The sequence below is a fragment of the Chlorocebus sabaeus genome, chromosome 4 (assembly GCF_047675955.1).
Source record: "Chlorocebus sabaeus isolate Y175 chromosome 4, mChlSab1.0.hap1, whole genome shotgun sequence".
NCBI lineage: Eukaryota > Metazoa > Chordata > Mammalia > Primates > Cercopithecidae > Chlorocebus > Chlorocebus sabaeus.
In genome coordinates this window covers 53,540,751-53,561,333 of record NC_132907.1, presented here as the reverse complement: position 1 = coordinate 53,561,333, position 20,583 = coordinate 53,540,751, and the positions used below count along the sequence as shown (strand labels likewise).

Below are 20,583 nucleotides of genomic sequence, written 5' to 3'. Positions count from 1 at the left end.
CTTTACTTGCACAGATGTACTGCTGCTTAAAAATTCAGGCAGGTAATATGGCTACATTTTTTAAATTAAAAAAAACCTGTAAGTTAATAAACTTCTACAAATTAGGAAAGGACTTTACTCAAGTTGCACACCTTCTTTTTAAGAATGTGTGAATTGCGTGGGGGTGGGGTGCAAAAACTGGTGTTTGAAAAAGAAATTAAAAATAAGTCTTTAAGAAATAAAAATCTGTGTCTTTTGGCATTGCTACAGTGTAAAAAATGAATCTGCAGTATTTAGAACCATTGGCCAGATTGAAAGCTATGGTACCTAAATCCAGGCTGGATTTAGTTTCCCTGAAAGCCACCCACGACTCTAAATGCTGTTTTCTAAATGTGTGTGCTCAGAGTTTTGTTAACCCAAATATTAGGTATGATTTTAAAAACTGTAGAGAAACTAGCTAGTCAAATACAGGATCTTAGAACTGTGGGATTTTACAACTGAAATGGATCTTGGAGGTAATCTAGCTCAAACTCCAAATTTTGCAGATGAAAATATGTAAGGCCTAGAGCGGTCTTATAATTGCCTGGTAACTTTCCTTTCGTGGCACAGAAGAACTTACTACAACTTTCGGTGCCATCACAGGACTTTAAGAATGAATGGCTTTTACACAAAAGCAAAGAGGACAATGTCAGAATCAGTTCACTTCATAGGCTTCATCACTTGGTAAGAAGAGAAAGCCAACAAGTTCTGGGGAGTCAGGTGCTCCTTCGCTGAATAAGTGACAAGTATTAATAAATTGCCTTTGCAAGGCATGACCCCAGAGCTGACAATAAGCTTTTCCTGTAGGTTCCATGCAGAAGGCTGGAGTATGTCCAATAACCACACCAAACTAAAACAAAAAACTGAGCTTCACATTAATATAACATTCAGAATACAGCTTTGCAAATGGTTAAAAAGGAAGTCTTTCTAGTACTTCTGAGACTACACTCCACTGGAGAATGCTAGCACATTTATAATGACAAGGTTCAGATATATTGGCAAATTATTTGTAAGTAATTTTCATAATCCTATAGAAGAAAGAATTAGTTCTACATATGGAGTCTTCATTTCTACTTTTAAAATTTCTTTTTCTGTTCCTTTTTCTTGTCAATGATACAACTCTACTCTTCCAAATATACAAGCTAGAGAGGCAAGTAAGAAGTTCTGAATTAAAGGGCTGAGAGCAGTTTTTAAAAATTAATTCCATGTGCTGTTAATAAGTGTTACCTGAACAAAAGTTAAGTGCTGGGAAAACACTGCATTAGTTAAATTTAAGTAGGATTCATCACTAAAACCTTCCTTAGTGCTTTTTATATGCTAATGCACACTGTGACTCCTTTGGGAGAGTTGTGTAGAATATAATGTCCAGCACTTTCCTAACTGATTTGACTTTTTTACCCACAAATCCTACTTTAGTAGTAGTGTACTAGAGCATGAGTAACCAAAAAGCAGTTTAACTATGACTTGAAAACTTCTAAATGACATCAAATGCCGTAAGAAGGAAAAAATGAAAACCGTTTATCTTTGAGTAAATTCTTGGCTTCTTCAAAGGATGATCTCTACACAGGTAAAATGAGGGTAAAGTTCTTGGCGAAAATGCAAAGCAAGGATTTAATATGAGTAAGTGTTTTCCTAAGCATAGAACTATGCTGGAAGCCAGAAGAGGTCATAGGAAGACTTGCATCATGCCCAAAATGTCAAAGTTAAAAATGAAGCTTCTTTCATTCAAGGTATGGAGAGAATGGAGGGAGTTGGAGTCAGTTCCCTCCCAGGCTCCTGCTGCCTTTTCACCACCTCTAGTGACCCATCAGAGATTCTTCAAAATCTGGGGACTCTATGGGATACAGTTAAAAACAACACATTTTTATATGTACACAACTCCCTCACTTTCTAAGTTTGTGAGAAAGGGGGTAAATTGCTAATTACCAGAAAAAGTAATGTTTGTAGACAGCGGTGCTATAAAGCAAAAAGCCCTCTTGTTTTGATGAATACTTTGTTTCAACTAGCTGAGTTTAGGCTTAGGAAGCTGGAGAGAGTTGACTAGTTAGGCATAATCATCTAGATGTGTTAATCTAGTTACACAGTCATCTAGAATGTTGGGTCTCAAAGGCAATCTAAGGGTAAAGAAAGAAAATAAGTGAAAAATGGTAAAGGAGGAGAAGATTCAGTCAGAGGACATCAAGCTGAGGTATACAGTGTTGCAGATGTTGTCAGGGGCTGTTATCCTAGGGCAGAAGATTTGTAATTAAAGACAAGCCTAAAATTCGATTTTAAATTATGTACATTATTGTGTTTATAAGCCATTCCTGGCCTCTTCAGATCTTCGGTAAAATTTAAAAAATATTGTGGAAATGAACATGAAGCAAGTTTCATGTCTCAGAATGGGACATGGACAGACTGTGTGGGACAATTAAGTCATAAAATGATATAATCCAGTAGTAGAAAGGGCTCCTACCATACAAATAGAAGAAATGTAGACCTTAGCAGAAATCACAGAGAAAGCCAGGCACTTTCATAGACTATACAATGAGTGGTTGGTAATGTTATTTAAATTTTAAGGAACAGAGCAGTCCCAGCTAATGGACCATTCTGAATAAAAGAAGAAAGTTTTGATTTCATATGGAGGAACTTTTCCACTCCAAAGACTTGGAGTTTCCACCACCAAGAAATGCCAACAACCCCCAAATGAGTTGGCCTGTATTTCTAATGATCAATTAGCCACATCTACTTGAATGCCTTACTCATGCTTTAAATTCAGCATGACCCTGATGGTACCTTCCCCACTTCCTCCCAAATCCCTGTGTCTTTGTTTCCTCAGTCTGTGAATGCTTCCATTACCTATCCTGCTTATCCTGAACTCTTTTCTCCCATTTATACCACATATGGAACTAGTCACCGAACCATTTTAATTTTCACTGCTTGCATATTATCTGCTTCTGTGTTTTTCCGCTTCCCCAGTGTAGCTTGCATTACCTTGCTGAAACAGTTCTAAGCACTTATCAACTGCTCACTCTCTCCATTCCATCAATCCTCCAGGCTGCATCAATTATTACATAAAACGCAGATCATGTCAAGTCATGTTACTTTTAAACTTTATTATCTAGCTCCCCATTGCTCACAGGATGAGGTTCTCTGTAGCCTGGTTAAAAGATTTCTGGAAAATGTGTTCTTGCACCACTCCAAGCTTTAACTCCTTTCATTCCCCATCCTATCTGCTATGCCACAAGGTCACACATACTATTTTCACTGCCTAATCTTTTCTCTTCATCTTTTGTCTTTTTTTCACAAAGACCTTGAGTCCAAGCAAAACATTCACGCTCTGTTTCTTTAGCATAATTCAAAATGTCAGTGAAAGATAAAAATAAGAGATCTGATAAGGATTTATGTTCTTTCTTCAGATGATGTTTTCATTATTTAACATTTTAACTCAAAAGAATAAATAATATGTATAATTCAGCATATTGTGTCAAACTTTCAGGAATAAAACTGTGATTGCTCAAGTTATACTTCACAGGTAATAAACATTCTACATGTTTGGCTGGGCTTGACCAATGAAGTGACCACTGTCTCAGGGGTAACCATTCCTTATAAGGCTGCATATGTAGTATAAAAGGCATAGGATATAGTTTGAGAATAGAGTTTGAGTATCCGTGTTATCATTCACTGTTGAAGCGGTCTTAGGAAAAATATATCACTTTTTTTAACCTCATTTTTTAAATCTATAAGACAATATCTACTTCTCAGGGTTGTTATGCATTTCAAATGGAATTAGGGATATTAAAAGACTCTGCAAATGGTGGAGAAAGGATATTGCAATCTATAAAGCAACACACAAATGTGAAAAAAGGGTGCTATGAAAAGACAACTAGACATGGAGTCAAAATACATGGGGTTATGGGTTGATCTGTGGTCCACAAAAAGACATGTTAAAGCCCTAACTCCTGCTACCTGTGAGTGTGACCTTATTTGGAAATTGGTTCCTTGCAGAAGTAATTAAGATGAGGTTATTAGAGCAGGCCCTAATTCAATATGACTAGTATCCTTATAAGCAAAGGAAAACACAGAGACACATGAGAAGATGGCATGAGAAAAAGGAGGCAGAGACTGGAGTGATGCATGTATAAGCCAAGTAACACTCAGGCTTGCCAGCCACCACCAGAACCTAGGAGACAGGCATAGAACAGATTCTCTCTTAGAGTCCTCAGAATGAACCAACCCTGCTGACACTGATTTCAGACTTCTAGGTTTCAGAACTGTGAGATAATATATTTTTATTGTTTTAAGATACCCAATTTGTGGTACTTTGTTATTGCAGCCCCGGGGACCTAACATACGTAAGTGTGAATTTTAGCTTCATCACTTGTGAGCTCTATGAATTCAAATTAAATTATTTGAGGTTTTCCCCCTGACATTTTAAAGACACTTACCTTTCTGTGATTGTTTCTCTGAGGCCACTTGCCACCCCTTTGACTACAGTGCTAGCTTTGGGGGTCAGCACCACCTGAGATATAAAAAACGATCCCTTCTTTCTTCTTTCAGTGATGGATGCTTGAAGAAACTGGATCAGTTTCTCAGGGTCTGTGGTGTTGGCCCAGGGTGCTGGCATCATCTGCCCGGGCCAGAGAAAGGGCACTTCCAGAGCCACTGGACTATGGTAGAAGACCAGCACTTGATAGTCCTTCTCCCATAGGTACTTTAAACTAACTTCCTGGGCAAAAATCGCTGGGCACATTTTATTTCCATAGATGTCTTTCAGCATTTGGACCAGTTTTTCATGGTGATATTTCTGCATCCCATAGAAGTGGTTGAAGTCCAAGAACACTACCTCCTTATGGTGATCTGTGAGGAATGCATTGATCTCCTCAAGGCCTTCATTGACTTTGGCACTGAACAAACCATGAGCAAAATAGAGTTCATTGTCGGGGTCTCTGGGCTTGGTGGAAATTCGAAGATCAAAATAACGAATTCCAGCTCCTAGTTGGCCAGTAAAATTCATTGTCTGAGTGGCCAACCATTTCCGCATGAGCTTTTTGGCCACAGTTCCAAACACAGAGACAAAATTCTGGACAGTTTCTGGCTGTTCAGGACCTACTGGAGAGGCTTCATCAATGTAGAAGCTGAAGGAATCGTGAGACCCTAGGAGAATAACAAGCATAGTGTGGTTAATTTCCAGGTCTTTGCCCTTCCCAACTTCCTTCCCTCTTGCAATATCCATACCTCTCCCACGAATGAGACACAGGAAATACTAAGAAATTTAGTACTAGTTACTTTTTATGCCTTAGGAGAGTCCTTTATATAAATTGACATAAGACACAGAACACTTCAGTAGATCAAATTGGTTATAAAAGAATAAGAAGATTTCATTGTCATTAAATTTAAATTTAAATAATCATCTATTCTGTGAACCAAGAATGTAATACACTCACTAGAACTGGATTTCCATATGGGTGACATAAGTGATCATTCATAAAGCGATATGTATGAAGACTCACCAGTACCCCAATACTTTACAGTCTTACCCTTTTCCTTGATTTTGGGTTGATTTTAAGCCTAGAAGGATTGTCTCAATGAATAAAGATGCCCTTTTCACAAACAATCAGCATTCGAATTGTTACCTCATTCACTTTGGAAGGCACAGGAGGTCAAAGTGATAGAGGGAAGGAGAAGTAAGACAAGAAGGCAGTACAATGCTGACATATTTAAGTTCATTCCTGACCTTGTATTTGGGCAACTGTAAACTTAGATGAGGTCAAGTACTTTCCACATATTGAATAAACGATTAACTGTTCTTGCAAGTCAACAGCATTTAAAAATTAACAGCATTTAAAAATTGGCAGCATTTAAAAAGTAACTAATAAACTCTTTTCTTCACAAATTTTCTCTCAATAGCATAAACTCTTTTGGGAATTGGCTTCTAAATTTAGAATAATTTCTTCCTAGGAAGAAAAAGGACTATTTATTTGATTAGTTTTGGCAGTTGCAAATTTCAAGACTCCAGAAATGTAGCAATGAACATGTGTGTGATTTGTTACAGAGAGTGGCATTTGAAACTCTTTATTAGGACCCAATAAAGAAAAGTTATTTCAAGGTTGCATTTTATTTCTTAAAGCCTCCTTTAATTCTTAGGCATAACCCACTGAAGAGCTAAAATTAAATTAACATATTCTAAAAATTTCATACATTAGAGGGCAGATATGCTTTAAATTCTGACACCCTTTCCTGTTTCATGACTTTGTCCTAGTAATATCGTTCCCCATCTGTTACTCAGGCTTCCTCTGAGTATACTTTGTTGCCCCATTCCTGATTTTCCTCCCTTGAGGCACATATTTTCCTAGTTCTTTCACTCCCCAACCCAAAACTCACATACATATAAATACACACAAGCACACACAAGAATCTTAAGTTTATCGATACAATACTTCAAAGCCTTGGTCTGATAAATTATTTGAAGCATTTTTTTCAGTGATGCAATATATACCATTCGTCTATATTCCATATCTAAGTCTATTTCTATCTATGTATCTATGTATCTGTCTATCTATTATGTATCTATGTATCTATGTATCTATGTATCTATGTATCTATCTATCTATCTATCTATCTATCTATCTATCTATCTATCTATATCTAGCTTTAACAGCCCATAAGAATCACAAGTGCCTAAATTTCAGACACCATGGTAGGTTGTTAAAGAAAATAATTTGCAAAATATTTTGATACCCTGAAAATCACAACCTTTAAAATTTAGATAAGTTCTCAGAATGATATGCTTTTCAAAAACAATAAAAGATAACCCAAATATACAGAAATAGCACGTTTAATTTAATTTGAAACTGCATGTCTTATCTTTAGTAGATGATGTGGCAAGAAAATGTCAATCCTTTCTGAATAAGCAAAGCTGGGAGTTAGGTTCTTATTGGTAAGTTTTAATAAACATTTAAATTGCTGCATACTGGTTTATTAGTTGCTATTCATCTGACTGCTAATTTAAATGAAAGCTAAACAAATGGTGCTACAGCTTAATATATACAAAGAAGTGTGTCTGAAGATAGAAATGAAAGAAGGTTTAAGAAGAATTATGATTAAATGATCTAAGATTAGGAGAGATAATAAATACATTTATTTAAAAATAAATTTAAACTCTCAAAATAAAAGTTAAAAAGTTAGTTTCAAGGCACATGAAGGGAAAGGTAGATGAAAGTAATTGGTTACTTCTGTAATCTAGTAGAAATTATACTTGGAGGCAGGCAAAAAGGGAATTAAGTATAACTAGATTTCTTTTACTAGAAATGAGTGGTTCTTTGTTTTCAATATGGCTTTAGTTTCACCTTTCTATCACATGGTTATGTGGCAAGTAAAAAAAACTGCAAAAATAAAATTTTAAAGGCAAGGAAATCACCACTTTTGAAAATACTGTGAAAGGATATTATACTTTCTAGAGTACATGATTTGTTGACTTTCATGGAAAGTAGCTTCTTAAGGTCAAAATAAGGGAATGTTAAAAATAAAAATAAACAATCAGAAGGAGAAGCCAATGGTGGCTTCACCAGTATGTGTTTTAAGCCAGATGACTCTGAGGTGTAGCCACAGCACCTGGTATAAAATGGTGCTTCATACTGTAAATATTATTAGAAAAGAAAAGAAAATCAATAGATACAAAACAGTATCTATGCATTTTGTAAGAAAATATATAATCTACTTTTGGCTAAAAAAATGAATATTTTGATGACTTTTAATTTTATTTGTAGTAATACTTCTCAATTTCAACATTTTTACGGAACCAGTAAGTTTTCTATTCATTTGAATGTAAAGCACAAATACAGCAGTACTTCATAACCATTCAATAATTGTGAGGAAAAGCCTAACCTCGTGTCTTTAAAGCCAGGAGTCCTCTTTGTTCTTGAACTTTTCTGCTACATCTGGTCTGACATTTTGCTTCTATATTGACTTGGTATTCCTGGGCTTCTGACCTTTTATTCTTCTCTCATCCACAGTCTCAAATGCATACCTTGGACCTGGTACTTAATGTCACTCCTCTGATGTTGAATTTAGTTTCTCATCTTTAGGTTCCATTTGCCCTCTCTCCTCAGACAAGGGCTAACCACTCCCATTATACACCCAGTCCCACCAAGTTTGGTTGCTTTGGCTCTGAATAAGTAAATGTAATCAGAGCAACTATTTGTTTCATTTCTTGGAAATAAGCACTTTAATTTGTTTCTCCTCAGTGTGATAAATTGTACCGTCATTCAGGCACTGTGGGAAGCACACTTCTAAGATGGCACCTAACAATCCTTGCCCTCTTGCATTCATATCCCTCTCTGTGAGTGTGGGCTGAACCTATGACTTGCTTCTAATGAATTACATATGACAAACATGATGGGATGCCCTTTCTGAGATTAGGTTACAAAAGATTATAACTTCTGTCTGGCTACTTTTTTCCTTGCTTTGATGAGTGAACTGCCATGTTGGAGAGGCCCATGTGACACAGAGGTGGGAGTGGCCCTTGGTCAACAACCAGCTGGGAGCAGAGGTCTTTAGACTAACAGCTCTCAAGGAACTGAATCCTGTTAACGGTCAATGAATAAGCTTGGAAATAGATCCTGCCTGAGTGAGATCTTGATTGCAGCCCTGGGAGAGAGACCAAAGCAGAGAACCCAGTTAAGTAATGCTTAGATCCCTGATTCATAGAAGTACCCAGAAACTCTGTGTTGTTTTGCGCAACTAAATTCAGGGGCAATTGGTTACACAGAAATAGTTAACTAATATAGGCCATCTCTTTGTGGTTAATGAGGGGACTTGTGGCCAATAGACCCAACTGGCTAAAAGGAGAAGTTGGAATTTCAAAGAAGAGAAATTAACTATGTTTATATTATATGCATGTTTCTATGATTGAAAACTGTATCAGATATGAGAAAAAATTTTAAAGATGGTTAAAAAAATATTGAATTCACAAATGGACTTTCTTTTTTCCACATACTGTTATGGAAGATCTGAGATATCATCTGGCCTAACCAATTGGCACATAGCATCAATTTTATTACCTTATCAGTGTGGAACGTGTGTGTGTGTGATCATTTCTATATTTTATGATTTCCAGTAGTACTGGACTTAACTTCTCATCCCATCATTTGGTATGGTAGGAAGATTGCCCCTAAAACATCCTTCTCCTGGTGATATGACCTATATAATCCCTCCCCTTGAGTGCAAGGTCTATGATTCCATATTGTTCTTGTGATTATGTTACATTATATAGAAATGAGATTTTTAAAAATATGTAATTAAGGTCCCTAATCAGTTGGCTCTTAGTTAATCAAAGAGATATTATCCTGAGTAGGCCTGACTTGAGCAGACAAGCTCTTAAAAGAGGCAACAAGCTGCAACAGATATTTTCCTGTTGCTCTTACAGAAGCAAAATGCAATGTTGTAGAGAAGGCCATATGGCAAAGGAAGTCATTAATAGCTCACTAAAGTGGTGTAAACATTTATTTAAACTGAAAGCATCTGAACGATCAGCAGCAACAGAAAAAAAATATTATTCAAACTTAAGCAGACCCTCCTGAAAATATAGTTGCCATTGCCTCCCCTTCTGATTGAAAAAAAGACTGATCCTTATCACCAGAAAGTGCAAATATAGCTGTCCATAAGCATCATAAAGCCCAGTAGACCATTCCATACTTTTCCAATTAAAATATTAACCTTTTTGTTTAGTGAGCCTTTATTTATGGTTATTCAGGGAGTTACTCCTCATTGAGCACTCCCATCTGCATACCATGCATGCATAAATAAACCTTGCATTTTCATCTGTTAATCTGTCCATTGACAGTTAGTTTGCAGGCCACCAATCACTGGACCCAAGATGAAAGGGAAAGGTTTTCCTCAAAATATAATGAACACTAAGTAGCCTCTAGGAGCTGAGGTCTAAGCTCCTACACAACTCAAGAAACCACGTTCTGTGAACAACCAACAAGCTTGCAAAAGGAACCTTAGCTGCAAAAGAGTTTGCAGTCTTGGTCAGCACTCTGATTTCAGCCTGGTATCATCCTGAGCAGAGGTCCCAGCTAATTCATATCCATAGTCCTTATTTACAGAAGCTATGAGAAAATTTGTGTTGTTTAAGCCACTATATTTGTGGTCATTTTAATGCAACAATAGAAAACTAATACATTTGGACACTACTTAAGATCATCTGTATATGTAGTGTCATACGAGTATTACAGTATAGTTGAGACAATTAGTGTGAGTATTCTGTAATTTTTAGACTGTGTGTGTAAAGGGATATGAATGACTTGAGGCAATTATAGCATTCTGATTAAAGGCCCCCAGTAACTGGAAGTAAGTTAGCCTCCCTGTGTAAAAAATTGTATCTACTACTAATTCTATTTTGCAAATGTTTTCTTCAAGTAAAATGGTCTACCTTCCTGATGGAAAGAAATGTTCTTATTTTTAAACTAATGAATTGCTCATTTGGTAAAACATTTATCAAGCACTTGCTATACGTGTTGTTATTATGCTAAGTATAAGACAAGCATTGTTTTAATTCTCATGAATTTACAGCTTAATATGTGATGCACATAGATAAATAATTATAGTACAGTTGGTAATGATTCTTTAGTCACTATTGCAGAGCATGGGGTAGAGAGGAGAAAATGTGTGATAACTGATTATTAATATCAATGGGCTTATGCAAATAATTTTAAAAGAGCTAGACTAAATGCAAAAGTAGCCTTGCTTTTTGGGTTAAATGATAAATGGCTCTTGGGAGCCACACTAAACAGGGTACACAGAATGGGAGAATTTGCCTCTGGCTAACTTTGCCTTAGTTTATTGCTGTGGACTAGTTGGAAACTAAAAAAAAAAAATTACATACAATTCTTGCCCCCAAGAGTCTTATAATTTAATTAGGGAAGTTAGGCATAGACACAAACAAATGAATCTTTATACCAAATAGCATTCCTTCATTCTTTCAACAGACATTTACTGAGCGTCAGCTGTGTTCAAGACACTTATAATTAGGCAGTGGAAGTTAAAGACAGTCGATTTGGATGTGGAAGGAAAACGTACACTTCTATTTTTATTTATATATTTATCTTAAAATAATAAAAATTAAGCATTAATAACATTTTACATATGTATTGCCACTGTCACCTCCAGGATAGTCAAATACCATATTCAGTACTCAAGGTATTTTTTTAAAAAAGTGGAAATTCCACTGCCCTGAATGGTACCCTCATTCATTTGATCAGATTGTGCTGCATTGCAGTTTGCGTAATATCCTGGCTAGTTAAGTAGACTTTAGACTTGCAGAGTTTAATTATCCAAGCACTCCCAAAATAGACATGTGATTTTAGAAGTTATTTTCTTTTTCATAAAAAAGGTCTAGACTAAAGATAATTCAATTAAGTAAATAAGAAATCTAAAACTGACACCTATTCTTTTATTATGAGTTTTTTGTTAGTCATATGACTATATTATAATTTTAGCTAATAGAAGGACAACCAAAATAGTATGAAATTACCAAGAAGACTACCTGATATGTGGATTCACTTTTACTATTAACTATGAACTTCTCCCTACGTACGTATCATGTTTTGTAATACCAGTTCATAATAGAATAATGACACTACAATAATAAATGTTTTAAAATAACATATATTTTATACTTTATTAGTATAGTAATGCTTGTATAATTTATATATAAATGTATTTATAATAATTTTACGTATACAGCACATCCATAAAATTTATGGATAAATATACTTCTATAACAGTTTCTTGCTTGATTTTTTTTTTTTTAGTTGATAGAAAGGCCTCTGATTTAGTCCACTGGAATGATTAGACTGGAGGAACTAAGTAAAAATGACTTGAATCAGAAAATACTGGAGACAGAGAAACCAGTTAAAGCCTATTGATGTGCTAGTGATTTGAGATATAGAGCGTCTCTGTGAAATAAAACGTACTGAAAAACTTCAGCCCTCAGTGCTTCTCCCCATATTACAAGATACTGGCATCAGAAAACACCACAAAATGAATACCATTCTTTACTCCTTCCTTGCTTCCCAAATCCCTACTGGGAAGTAACATTTAGCAGTGTGAGAGTAATTAAGCAGAATACCTCCTTCCTCCAGATACCAACACAGATGCATAAGAAGACATAGCTGAATTTCCGAGCAACAGGTGTTAGCTTACAAAGCACAAGGTAAGCTGTACTGTGTTCTTTGCAATTGAAGTCAAATATTCCAACATGAGAAGAGCCTCTCTGCATATAGACAAAGATAACCAACTGTAGCTAGAGGCTTCCATGTACTTTCAGTACTCAAAATAGTCATACATCTGGGCATTCTGCCAGTCAACACCATGTCTGCTGTTGATGTTGGTAATAGTAACCATCGGAAACCTCAGGAAGTGAAAGAAGATCTCCCATAGAAAAGGAAATCATGGTCAATATAATTTTTGTGATCAATTTGTATTTCTTTTAAATTTTCTAAATGTCTAAAAATATACACATCATATATATTTTACATGGTAACTTTCAGTTAACCAGAATTTTTTACATTAACGTTCCTTTTTAAATTATTATTATTGAAGAATAATGTACAGACTATAAAATGCATTCATTTTAAGTATATAATTCTGTCAGTTTGATAAATGTATGCATCCAAGTAATTGCCACCACAATCAAGATACAGCACATTTCCACCACAAAGGTCATCCCTTGTGACCTTTTGTAGCAAATTCCCCCTATCCACCCCGAGATCCAGGCAACCACTAACCTGCTATATATCACTCTAAGTTAGTTTTGACTTCTCTATAATTCCATATAAATGAAATATACAATATGTACTTTCTTCAGTCTGGCTTCTTTTCCTTAGAGTATATATTTTAAGATTCATCCTATGTTAAGATACATCCTATTGTATGTATCAGTTTTTTTCTTTTTATTGCGAAATCATATTCCAACCGTATTCCACCATTTGCATACATCACAATTAATTTAACCATTCATTAGTTTTTGAGCATTTGGGTGGTTTCCATTGCTGACTATTCTGAACAAAACTGTTCATTGCTGAATATTTTTTTCTGTAAACATTTCTCTTTCATTATTATTGCACAAGTCCAAGGAGCAGAATTGCTAGGGTAAATAGTATTTGTTTTACATTATAAGAAATTGACAAATTTATCAAAGAGATTGTCTCATTTTATATTTCCTCAAGCAATATATCAGAGTTCCAGTTACTCCACAAAGTACCAATGCTTTGTAATGTCAGTCTTTTTAGTATTAGTCATTTGATTGGTTGTACACTGGTATCTCATAGTGGTCTTAATTCTCTGATATCTGCTAAGTAAAGATATTAAGAATCTTTCTGAGAGACAGGCAGAGCAAGAGGGTGGAATAGAAGGCCCCACCAATCGCTCTCCATGCAAAGACACCAAGTAGTTAACAACGATCTACATAGAAAAAAAAAATCTTCATAAGAACCAAAAATCAGATGAGCACTCATAGTACTGGGTTTTAACTTCATATTGTTGAGAGAGGCTCTGAAGAGATAGAAAAAACAGTCCTGAATTGCTGTTGCCACTCTTCCCTACCCTGGTGGCAGTGGCCTGGTACAGAGAATATCTCTGGGTACTGGGGGAGGAAGAACACAGCAATTGTGAGGCATTGAACTCCATGTTGTCCTGTTACAGCAGAAATGAAAATTGGACAAAAACCAGGTGATGCTCGCTCGCTAAGGGAGCATTTAAAACAGACCTAGTCAGAGGGAGAATTGGAGATACCAGTGGTCCAAACGTGAGTGCCTGCAAACCTCAGTACTGAGGGCTACAGCACTCTGAGCCTCCAAGTAAACTTAAAAGGCAGTCTAGACCATAAGTACTGCAATTCAGGCAAGTCCTAGAGCTGAATTCAGCCCAGAGACAGTGGACTGAGGGGGAACATGACACACAGAAACATCAGTCGAGGAAGCCAAAAGTGCTGTTATCATCCCTCCCCTAACCCCAGGCTGCACAGCTTCAGGGTCCAAAAGAGACCCCTTCCTTGCTCTTGAGGAAATGAAAGGGAAGAGTTGAGAGGAGTTTGTCTTGCATCTTGGATACCAGCTCAGCCACAGCAGGATAGGACACCAGTCAGAGTCATGAGGTCCCCATTTCAGCCCTAGTTCCCAGATGACATATCTAGACATACCCTGGGCCAGAAGGGAACCCGCTACCTTGAAGAAAGAGACGTAGTTCTGCCAGCATTCATCACCTACTAAATGAAGAGCCCTTGGGCCCCAAGTAAAGAGCAGTAAGACCCAGCTACTACATCAAGGGCTTTGGGTGAGCCTCTGAGACTTGCTGGCTTCAGGTGAGTCTCAGCACATTACCTACCACCTGTGGTGGCTACTGGGCAAATTCCTTACTCTTGAGAAAAGCAAAGCGGATTTTGTCTTGTACCTTAGGTGCCAGCAAAGCCACAGCGGGGTAGAGCAACAAGCGGGTTCTTGGGGTCCTCGATTTCAGGACTTGACTCTTGAACAGCATTTATGGACATGCCCTGGATCAAAGGGATCCCATTTTCCTGAAGGGTGAGTCCCAGACCAGGCAGCATCCACCACAAGCTGACTTAAGGGAACTTGGGCCTTAAGAGAACACCAGCAATAGTGTAGCAGTACTCCTCATGGTGGCTATGGATGAGACTCCTCTACCTTTGGAAAAGAGAGGGAAGAGTGGCAAGGACTGCCTTTTGTAGTTTGAATGCCAGCTCAGCTGCAACACAGTAAAACACAAGGTAGACCTGTAAGGTTTTTGACTGTAGTCTCTGACTCTTGGACAGCACTTCTGGACCCACCCAGGGCCTGGGGTACCTCTCTGCTCTGAAGGGAAGGACACAAACCTGGATGGCTTAGCCACCTGCTGATTGTACAGCCCCAGGGCATTGAGTGAACATAGGCAGTAGCCAGGGAGTGGTTACAGTCAGTGCTTTTCTGACTTCAAGTCTGACCCAGCACAGTCGTAATAGTGGTTGCCACAGGGCTTTTTCTGTCACTTCACTCCCAGCTTTAGGTGACTCAGAACAGAGAGAGAGACTCTGTATATTTGGGATAAAGTAAGAGAAGAGAACAAAAGTCTCTGCCTGGTAATCCAGAGAATTAACCTGGATCTGAACCAAGACAATCAAGGTGATGCCTCTACAAGTCTGCAAGAATCACAGTGTTACTGGGCTTGGAGTGCTCCCTAAAGCAGATACCACTTAGATCACAATACCAAAGTCCTTTTTAGTATCTAGAAAACCTCCCCAAAAAAGATGCCTACAAATAAGCCCAGACAGTGAAGACTACAATAAATACCTAACTGCTTAATGCCTGGACACTAAAGAATATCTACTAGCATCAACATCATCCAGGAAAACTTGACCTCACCAAATTAACTAAGTAAGGCACCAGGGACTAATCCTGGAGAAATAGAGATATGTGGGCTTTCAGATAGAGAATTCAAAATAGCTGTGTTGAGGAAACTCAAATAAATTCAAGATAACACAGAGATGAAATTCAGAATTCTATCAGATAAATTCAACAAAGATATTGAAATAATTAAAAAGAATCAAGCTGAAATTCTGAAGCTGAAAAATGTAATTGGTATACTAAAGAATGCATTGGGATCCTTTAATAACAGAATTAATCAAGCAGAATAAATAACTAGTGAGCTTGAAGACAGGCTACTTGAAAGCATACAGCCAGAGAGGGAAAAAGAGAATAAAAACAATGAAGCACTTAAACAGAATCTAGAAAATAGCGCTAAAAGGGCAAATCTAAGATTTGTTGACCTTGAAGGGAAACTGGAGAAAGACATAGGGGTAGAAAGTTTATTCAAAGGGATAATAACAGAGAACTTTCCAAACCTAGAGAAAGATATCAACATCCAAATACAAGATGATTATAAAACACCAAGCAGACTTAACCCAAAGAAGACTACCTCAAGACATTTAGTCATCAATTTCCAAAGGCCATGGATAAAGAAGGGATCCTAAAAGTGCCAAGAAAAAAAATAAATAACATGAAATGGAGCTCCAATACATCTGGCAGCAGACTTTTTAGTGGAAACCTCACAGGCCAGGAGAGAGTGGCATAACATATTTAAAGTGCTGAAGGGAAAATATTTTACCCTAGAATAGTATATCTGGCAAACAATATCCTTCAAACATGAAGCAGAAATGGAGACTTTCCCAAACAAAAAAAAAGGTGAAATTTAATCCACACCAGACACATCGTAGAAGAAATATTAAAAAGAGTCCTTCAAACAGAAAGAAAAGGACATTAATGAGCAATAACTTATCACCTGAAGGTACAAAACTCACTGGTGGCTGGGCACAGTGGCTCGTGCCTGTAATCCCAGCACTTTGGGAGGTCGAGGTGGGTGGATCATGAGGTTAGGAGATCAAGACCATCATGGCTAACATGGTGAAACTCTGTCTCTACTAAAAATACACACACACACACAAAATTAGCCAGGCATGGTGGCAGGCGCCTGTAGTCCCAGCTACTCAGGAGCTCAGGAGGCTGAAGCAGGAGAATGGCATGAACCTGGGAGGCAGAGCTTGCAGTGAGCCGAGACTATACCACTACATTCCAGCCTGGGTGACAGAGTGAGACTGTAAAAAAAAAAAAAAAAAAAAAAAAAAAAAAAAAAAAAACCTCCCTGGTAATAGTAAATATGGCAGACAAACACAGAATACTGTAAAATTGTCACTGTGGTGTATAAACTGCTCTTATCCTAAGTAAAAAAACTAAATGATGAACCAATGGAAAATAATAACTACAATAATGTTTCAAGACATAGACAGTAAAATAAAATATAAATAGAAACAACAAAAAGTTAAAAAGCAGGGAGACAAAGTTAAAATAGAGTTTTTATTAGTTTTCTTTCTGCTTGTTTGTTTATGCAAGTTGTGTTAAGTTGTTATCAGGTTAAAATAATGGGTTATAAGATAGCATTGGTAAGCCTCATGGTAATCTGAAACCAGAAAAAGGAATACATAAAAAATAAATACAATGAATACATAAAAAATAAAAAGCAAGAAAAACTAAAACATTATCAGAAAAAATCACCTTCACTAGAGGAAGACAGAAGGGAAAAAGGAAAGTAGAGAAGACCATAAAACAATTGGAAAACAAATAAAGTTCTTACTTATCAATAATAATATTGACTGTAAATGGGGTAAACTCTGCAATCAAACAACATAGATTGGTTAAATGAATGGAAAAACAAGATCTGTTGATCTGTTGACTACAAGAAACACACTTTACCTATAAAGACCACACAGACTGAAAATAAAGGGATAGAGAAAAATATTCCATGCCAATAGAAACAAAAAAAAAAAAAAAAAGAGAAGCTGGAATAGCTATAGTTATATTAGACAAAATGGATTTCAAGATGAAAACTAAAAGAAGAGACAAAGAAAGTCACTATATAATGATAAAAGTGCTAATTTCACAAGAGTATACAAACTATTTAACAATTTTAACTATATATGCACTGAACAGTGGATAACCTAGATATGAACAGGAAATATTATCAGAGCTAAAGAAAGATATAGGCCCCAATACAGTAATAGCTGGAGACTTCAACACCACACTTTCAGCATTGGACAGATCTTCCAGACAGAAAATCAACAAGGAAACTTGTTGGACTTCATCTGCACCATAGACCAAATGGATCTAATATTTACAGAAATTTTTATCCATGAGCTGCAGAATACATGTTCTTTTCCTCAGCACATGGATATATATATTATCAAGAATATATATATCTTGAATATGTCATATGTCAGGTCACAAAACAAATCTTAAAACATTCAAAACCCATTTAAATAATATCAAGCATCTTCTCTGACCACAGTGGAATAAAATTTGATTTTAATAACAAGATGAATTTGGGAAACTATACAAATACACAGAAATTTAAGAATATGCTTCTGAATGATCAGTGTATCAATGAAGACATTAAAAAGGAGATTGAAAAATTTATTGAAACAAATGATAAGGGAAGCATAATATACCAAAACCTGTGGGATACAGCAAAATTAGTACTAAGATGGAAATTTATAGCTATAAGTGCCTACATCAAAACAAGGAAAAACTTCAAATAAATAATCTAATAATCTTAAAGAACTAGAAAAGTATGAAAGAACAAAACCCATAATTAGTAGAAGAAATAATAAATGTCAGAGCAGAAATAAATGAAATTGAAATGAAAAAACAATACAAAATACCAATGAAACAAAAAGTTGATTTTTGAAAAGTTAAACAAAATTGAAAAACCTTTAGCCAACAATGAAAAAAGGAGAGACTATCTAAATAAAATTAGAAATAAAAAAGGAAACATTATAATTGATACTACAGAAATTCAAAGGCTCATTAGCAGCTACTATGAGTAACTATATGCCAATAAATTGGAAAATACAGATGAAGTGGACAAATTCCTAGATACATTCAACCTAGCAAGATTGAACCAAAAGAAATGCACAACCTGAACAGACCAGTAACAAGTAATGAGATTGAAGCTGTAATAAAATGTCTGCCACTAAAGAAAAGCTTGGGACCTGATGGTTTCAATGCTGAATTCTACCAAATATTAAAGAATAACTAATACCAATCTGATTCAAACTATTCTGAAAAATAAGGAGGAGGGAAAATTTCCAAACTCATTCTGTGAGACAAGCATACCCTGATACTAAAATCAGGCAAAGACCCATCAAACACACACACACACACACACTCACACACACACACAACAAAACAAAACAAAAAACACAAGTACAGGCCAATATATCTGAAGAATATTGATGCAAAAATTCTCAGCAAAATACTAAGAGACTGAATTCAACAATACATTAGAAAGATCATTCACCATGACTGAAATGGTTTGACTGTGTCCCCACCTAAATCTTATGACAAATTTTAATTCCCAATGTTAGGGAAGGAACTTCGTGAGAGGTGATTAGATTATGGTGGTAGATTTCCTCCTTGCTGTTCTCATGGTAGCATGTGAGTTCTCACCATATTTGGTTGTTTAAAAGTGTATAGCACTTCCCCCTTCTCTCTCCTGCTCCACCATGGTAAGTCATGCTTGATTCCCCTTCACCTTCCACAATGATTGTAAGTTTCCTGAGGCCTCCTAGCCATGCTTCATTTACAGCATATGGAACTGTGAGTCAATTAAACCTCTTTTCTTCATAAATTACGCAGTCTCAGGTAGTTTTTTAAATAGCAATGTGAGAATGGACTAATACAGAAAATTAGTACCAGAGAAGTAGGGCACTGCTATAAAGATACCTGAAAATGTGGAAGCCACCTTAGAACTGGATAATGGGCTGAGCTTAGAACAGTTTGGAGGGATCAGAAGAAAACAGGAAGATGAGAGAAAGTTTGGAACTTTCTAGAGATGTGTTGAATGGTTGTGATCAAAATGCTGATAGTGAAGTCTAAGCTGAGGTGGTCCATATGGTGATGAGGAACTTATTGAAAACTGGAGTAAAGCTCACACTTGCTATGCTTTAGCAAAGATACTGGCAGCATTGTGCCTCTGCCCTGGAAATCTGTGGACCTCTGAACTTGAGAAAGACTATTTAAAATATCTGGCAGGAGAAATTTCTAAGCAGCAAAGCACTCCAGATGTGGCCTTGCTGCTTCTAAAAGCCTACAATTATCTGCATAAACAAAGAAATGACCTGAAACGATAACTTCTATTTAAAAGGAATGCAGATTATAAAAGTTTGGAAAATTTGCAGCCCAACCACGCAGTAGAAAAGGAAAACCCATTTTCTGGGGAAGAATTCAAGGCTGCAGAAATTTGCATAAGAAGAGCCAAATGCTAATAGCCAAGGCAATGGGGAAAATATTTCCAGGGCATTTCAGAGACCTTTGTGGCAGCCCCTCCCATCAGAGGCCTGGAGGACTATGAGGGAAACATGGTTTCCTGGGCCAGGTCCAGGACCCTGCTGCTCTGTGCAGTCTTGGGACATGGAGACCTGCATCCCAGCTGCCCCAGCTCTAGCCGTGGTTACAAGGGGCCTAGGTACAGCTTGGGACATTGCTTCAGAGGGTGCAAGCCCCAAGCTTTGGTGGCTTCTACATGATTTAGGGCCTTTAGGTGCACAGGAGGCAAGAGTGGAGGTTTGGAAGCCTCTGCCTAGATTTCAGAGGATGTATGAAAACACTCGGATGTACAGGCAGAAGTCTGCTGCAGGGGTAGAGCCCTCCATATGAGGGCAGTGCAGAGGGGAAATGTGGGGTTGGAGCCACCACACAGAGTCCCCACTGGAGCACTGCCTAATGGAGCTGTGAGAAGAGGGACACCATCCTCCAGCCCCCAGAATGGTAGATCCACTGACAGCTTGCAATATGTGCCTGGAAAAGACACAGTCACTCAATGCCAGCTTGTAAAAGCAGTCATGAGGGCTGTACTCTGCGGTGTCACAGATATGAAACTACCAATCCCTTGGGAGCCCACCTTTGCATCAGTGGATGTGACACATAGAGTCAATGGGAATTATTTCAGAGCTTTAAGATCTAATGTCTGCCCTGCTGG

General features: G+C 37.0%; 1 protein-coding gene across 1 annotated transcript in view; it reads right to left on the bottom strand.

Moving 5' to 3' along the window:
• PLCXD3 (phosphatidylinositol specific phospholipase C X domain containing 3) overlaps positions 1-20,583 on the bottom strand; it is a 186,189-nt gene that overhangs the window by 60,417 nt on the left and 105,189 nt on the right. Inside the window, exon 2 of the mRNA XM_007961480.3 lies at positions 4,446-5,154. Within this exon, the coding sequence (XP_007959671.1) occupies positions 4,446-5,154 (709 nt within the window). The remainder of the gene's footprint in view (positions 1-4,445; positions 5,155-20,583) is intronic.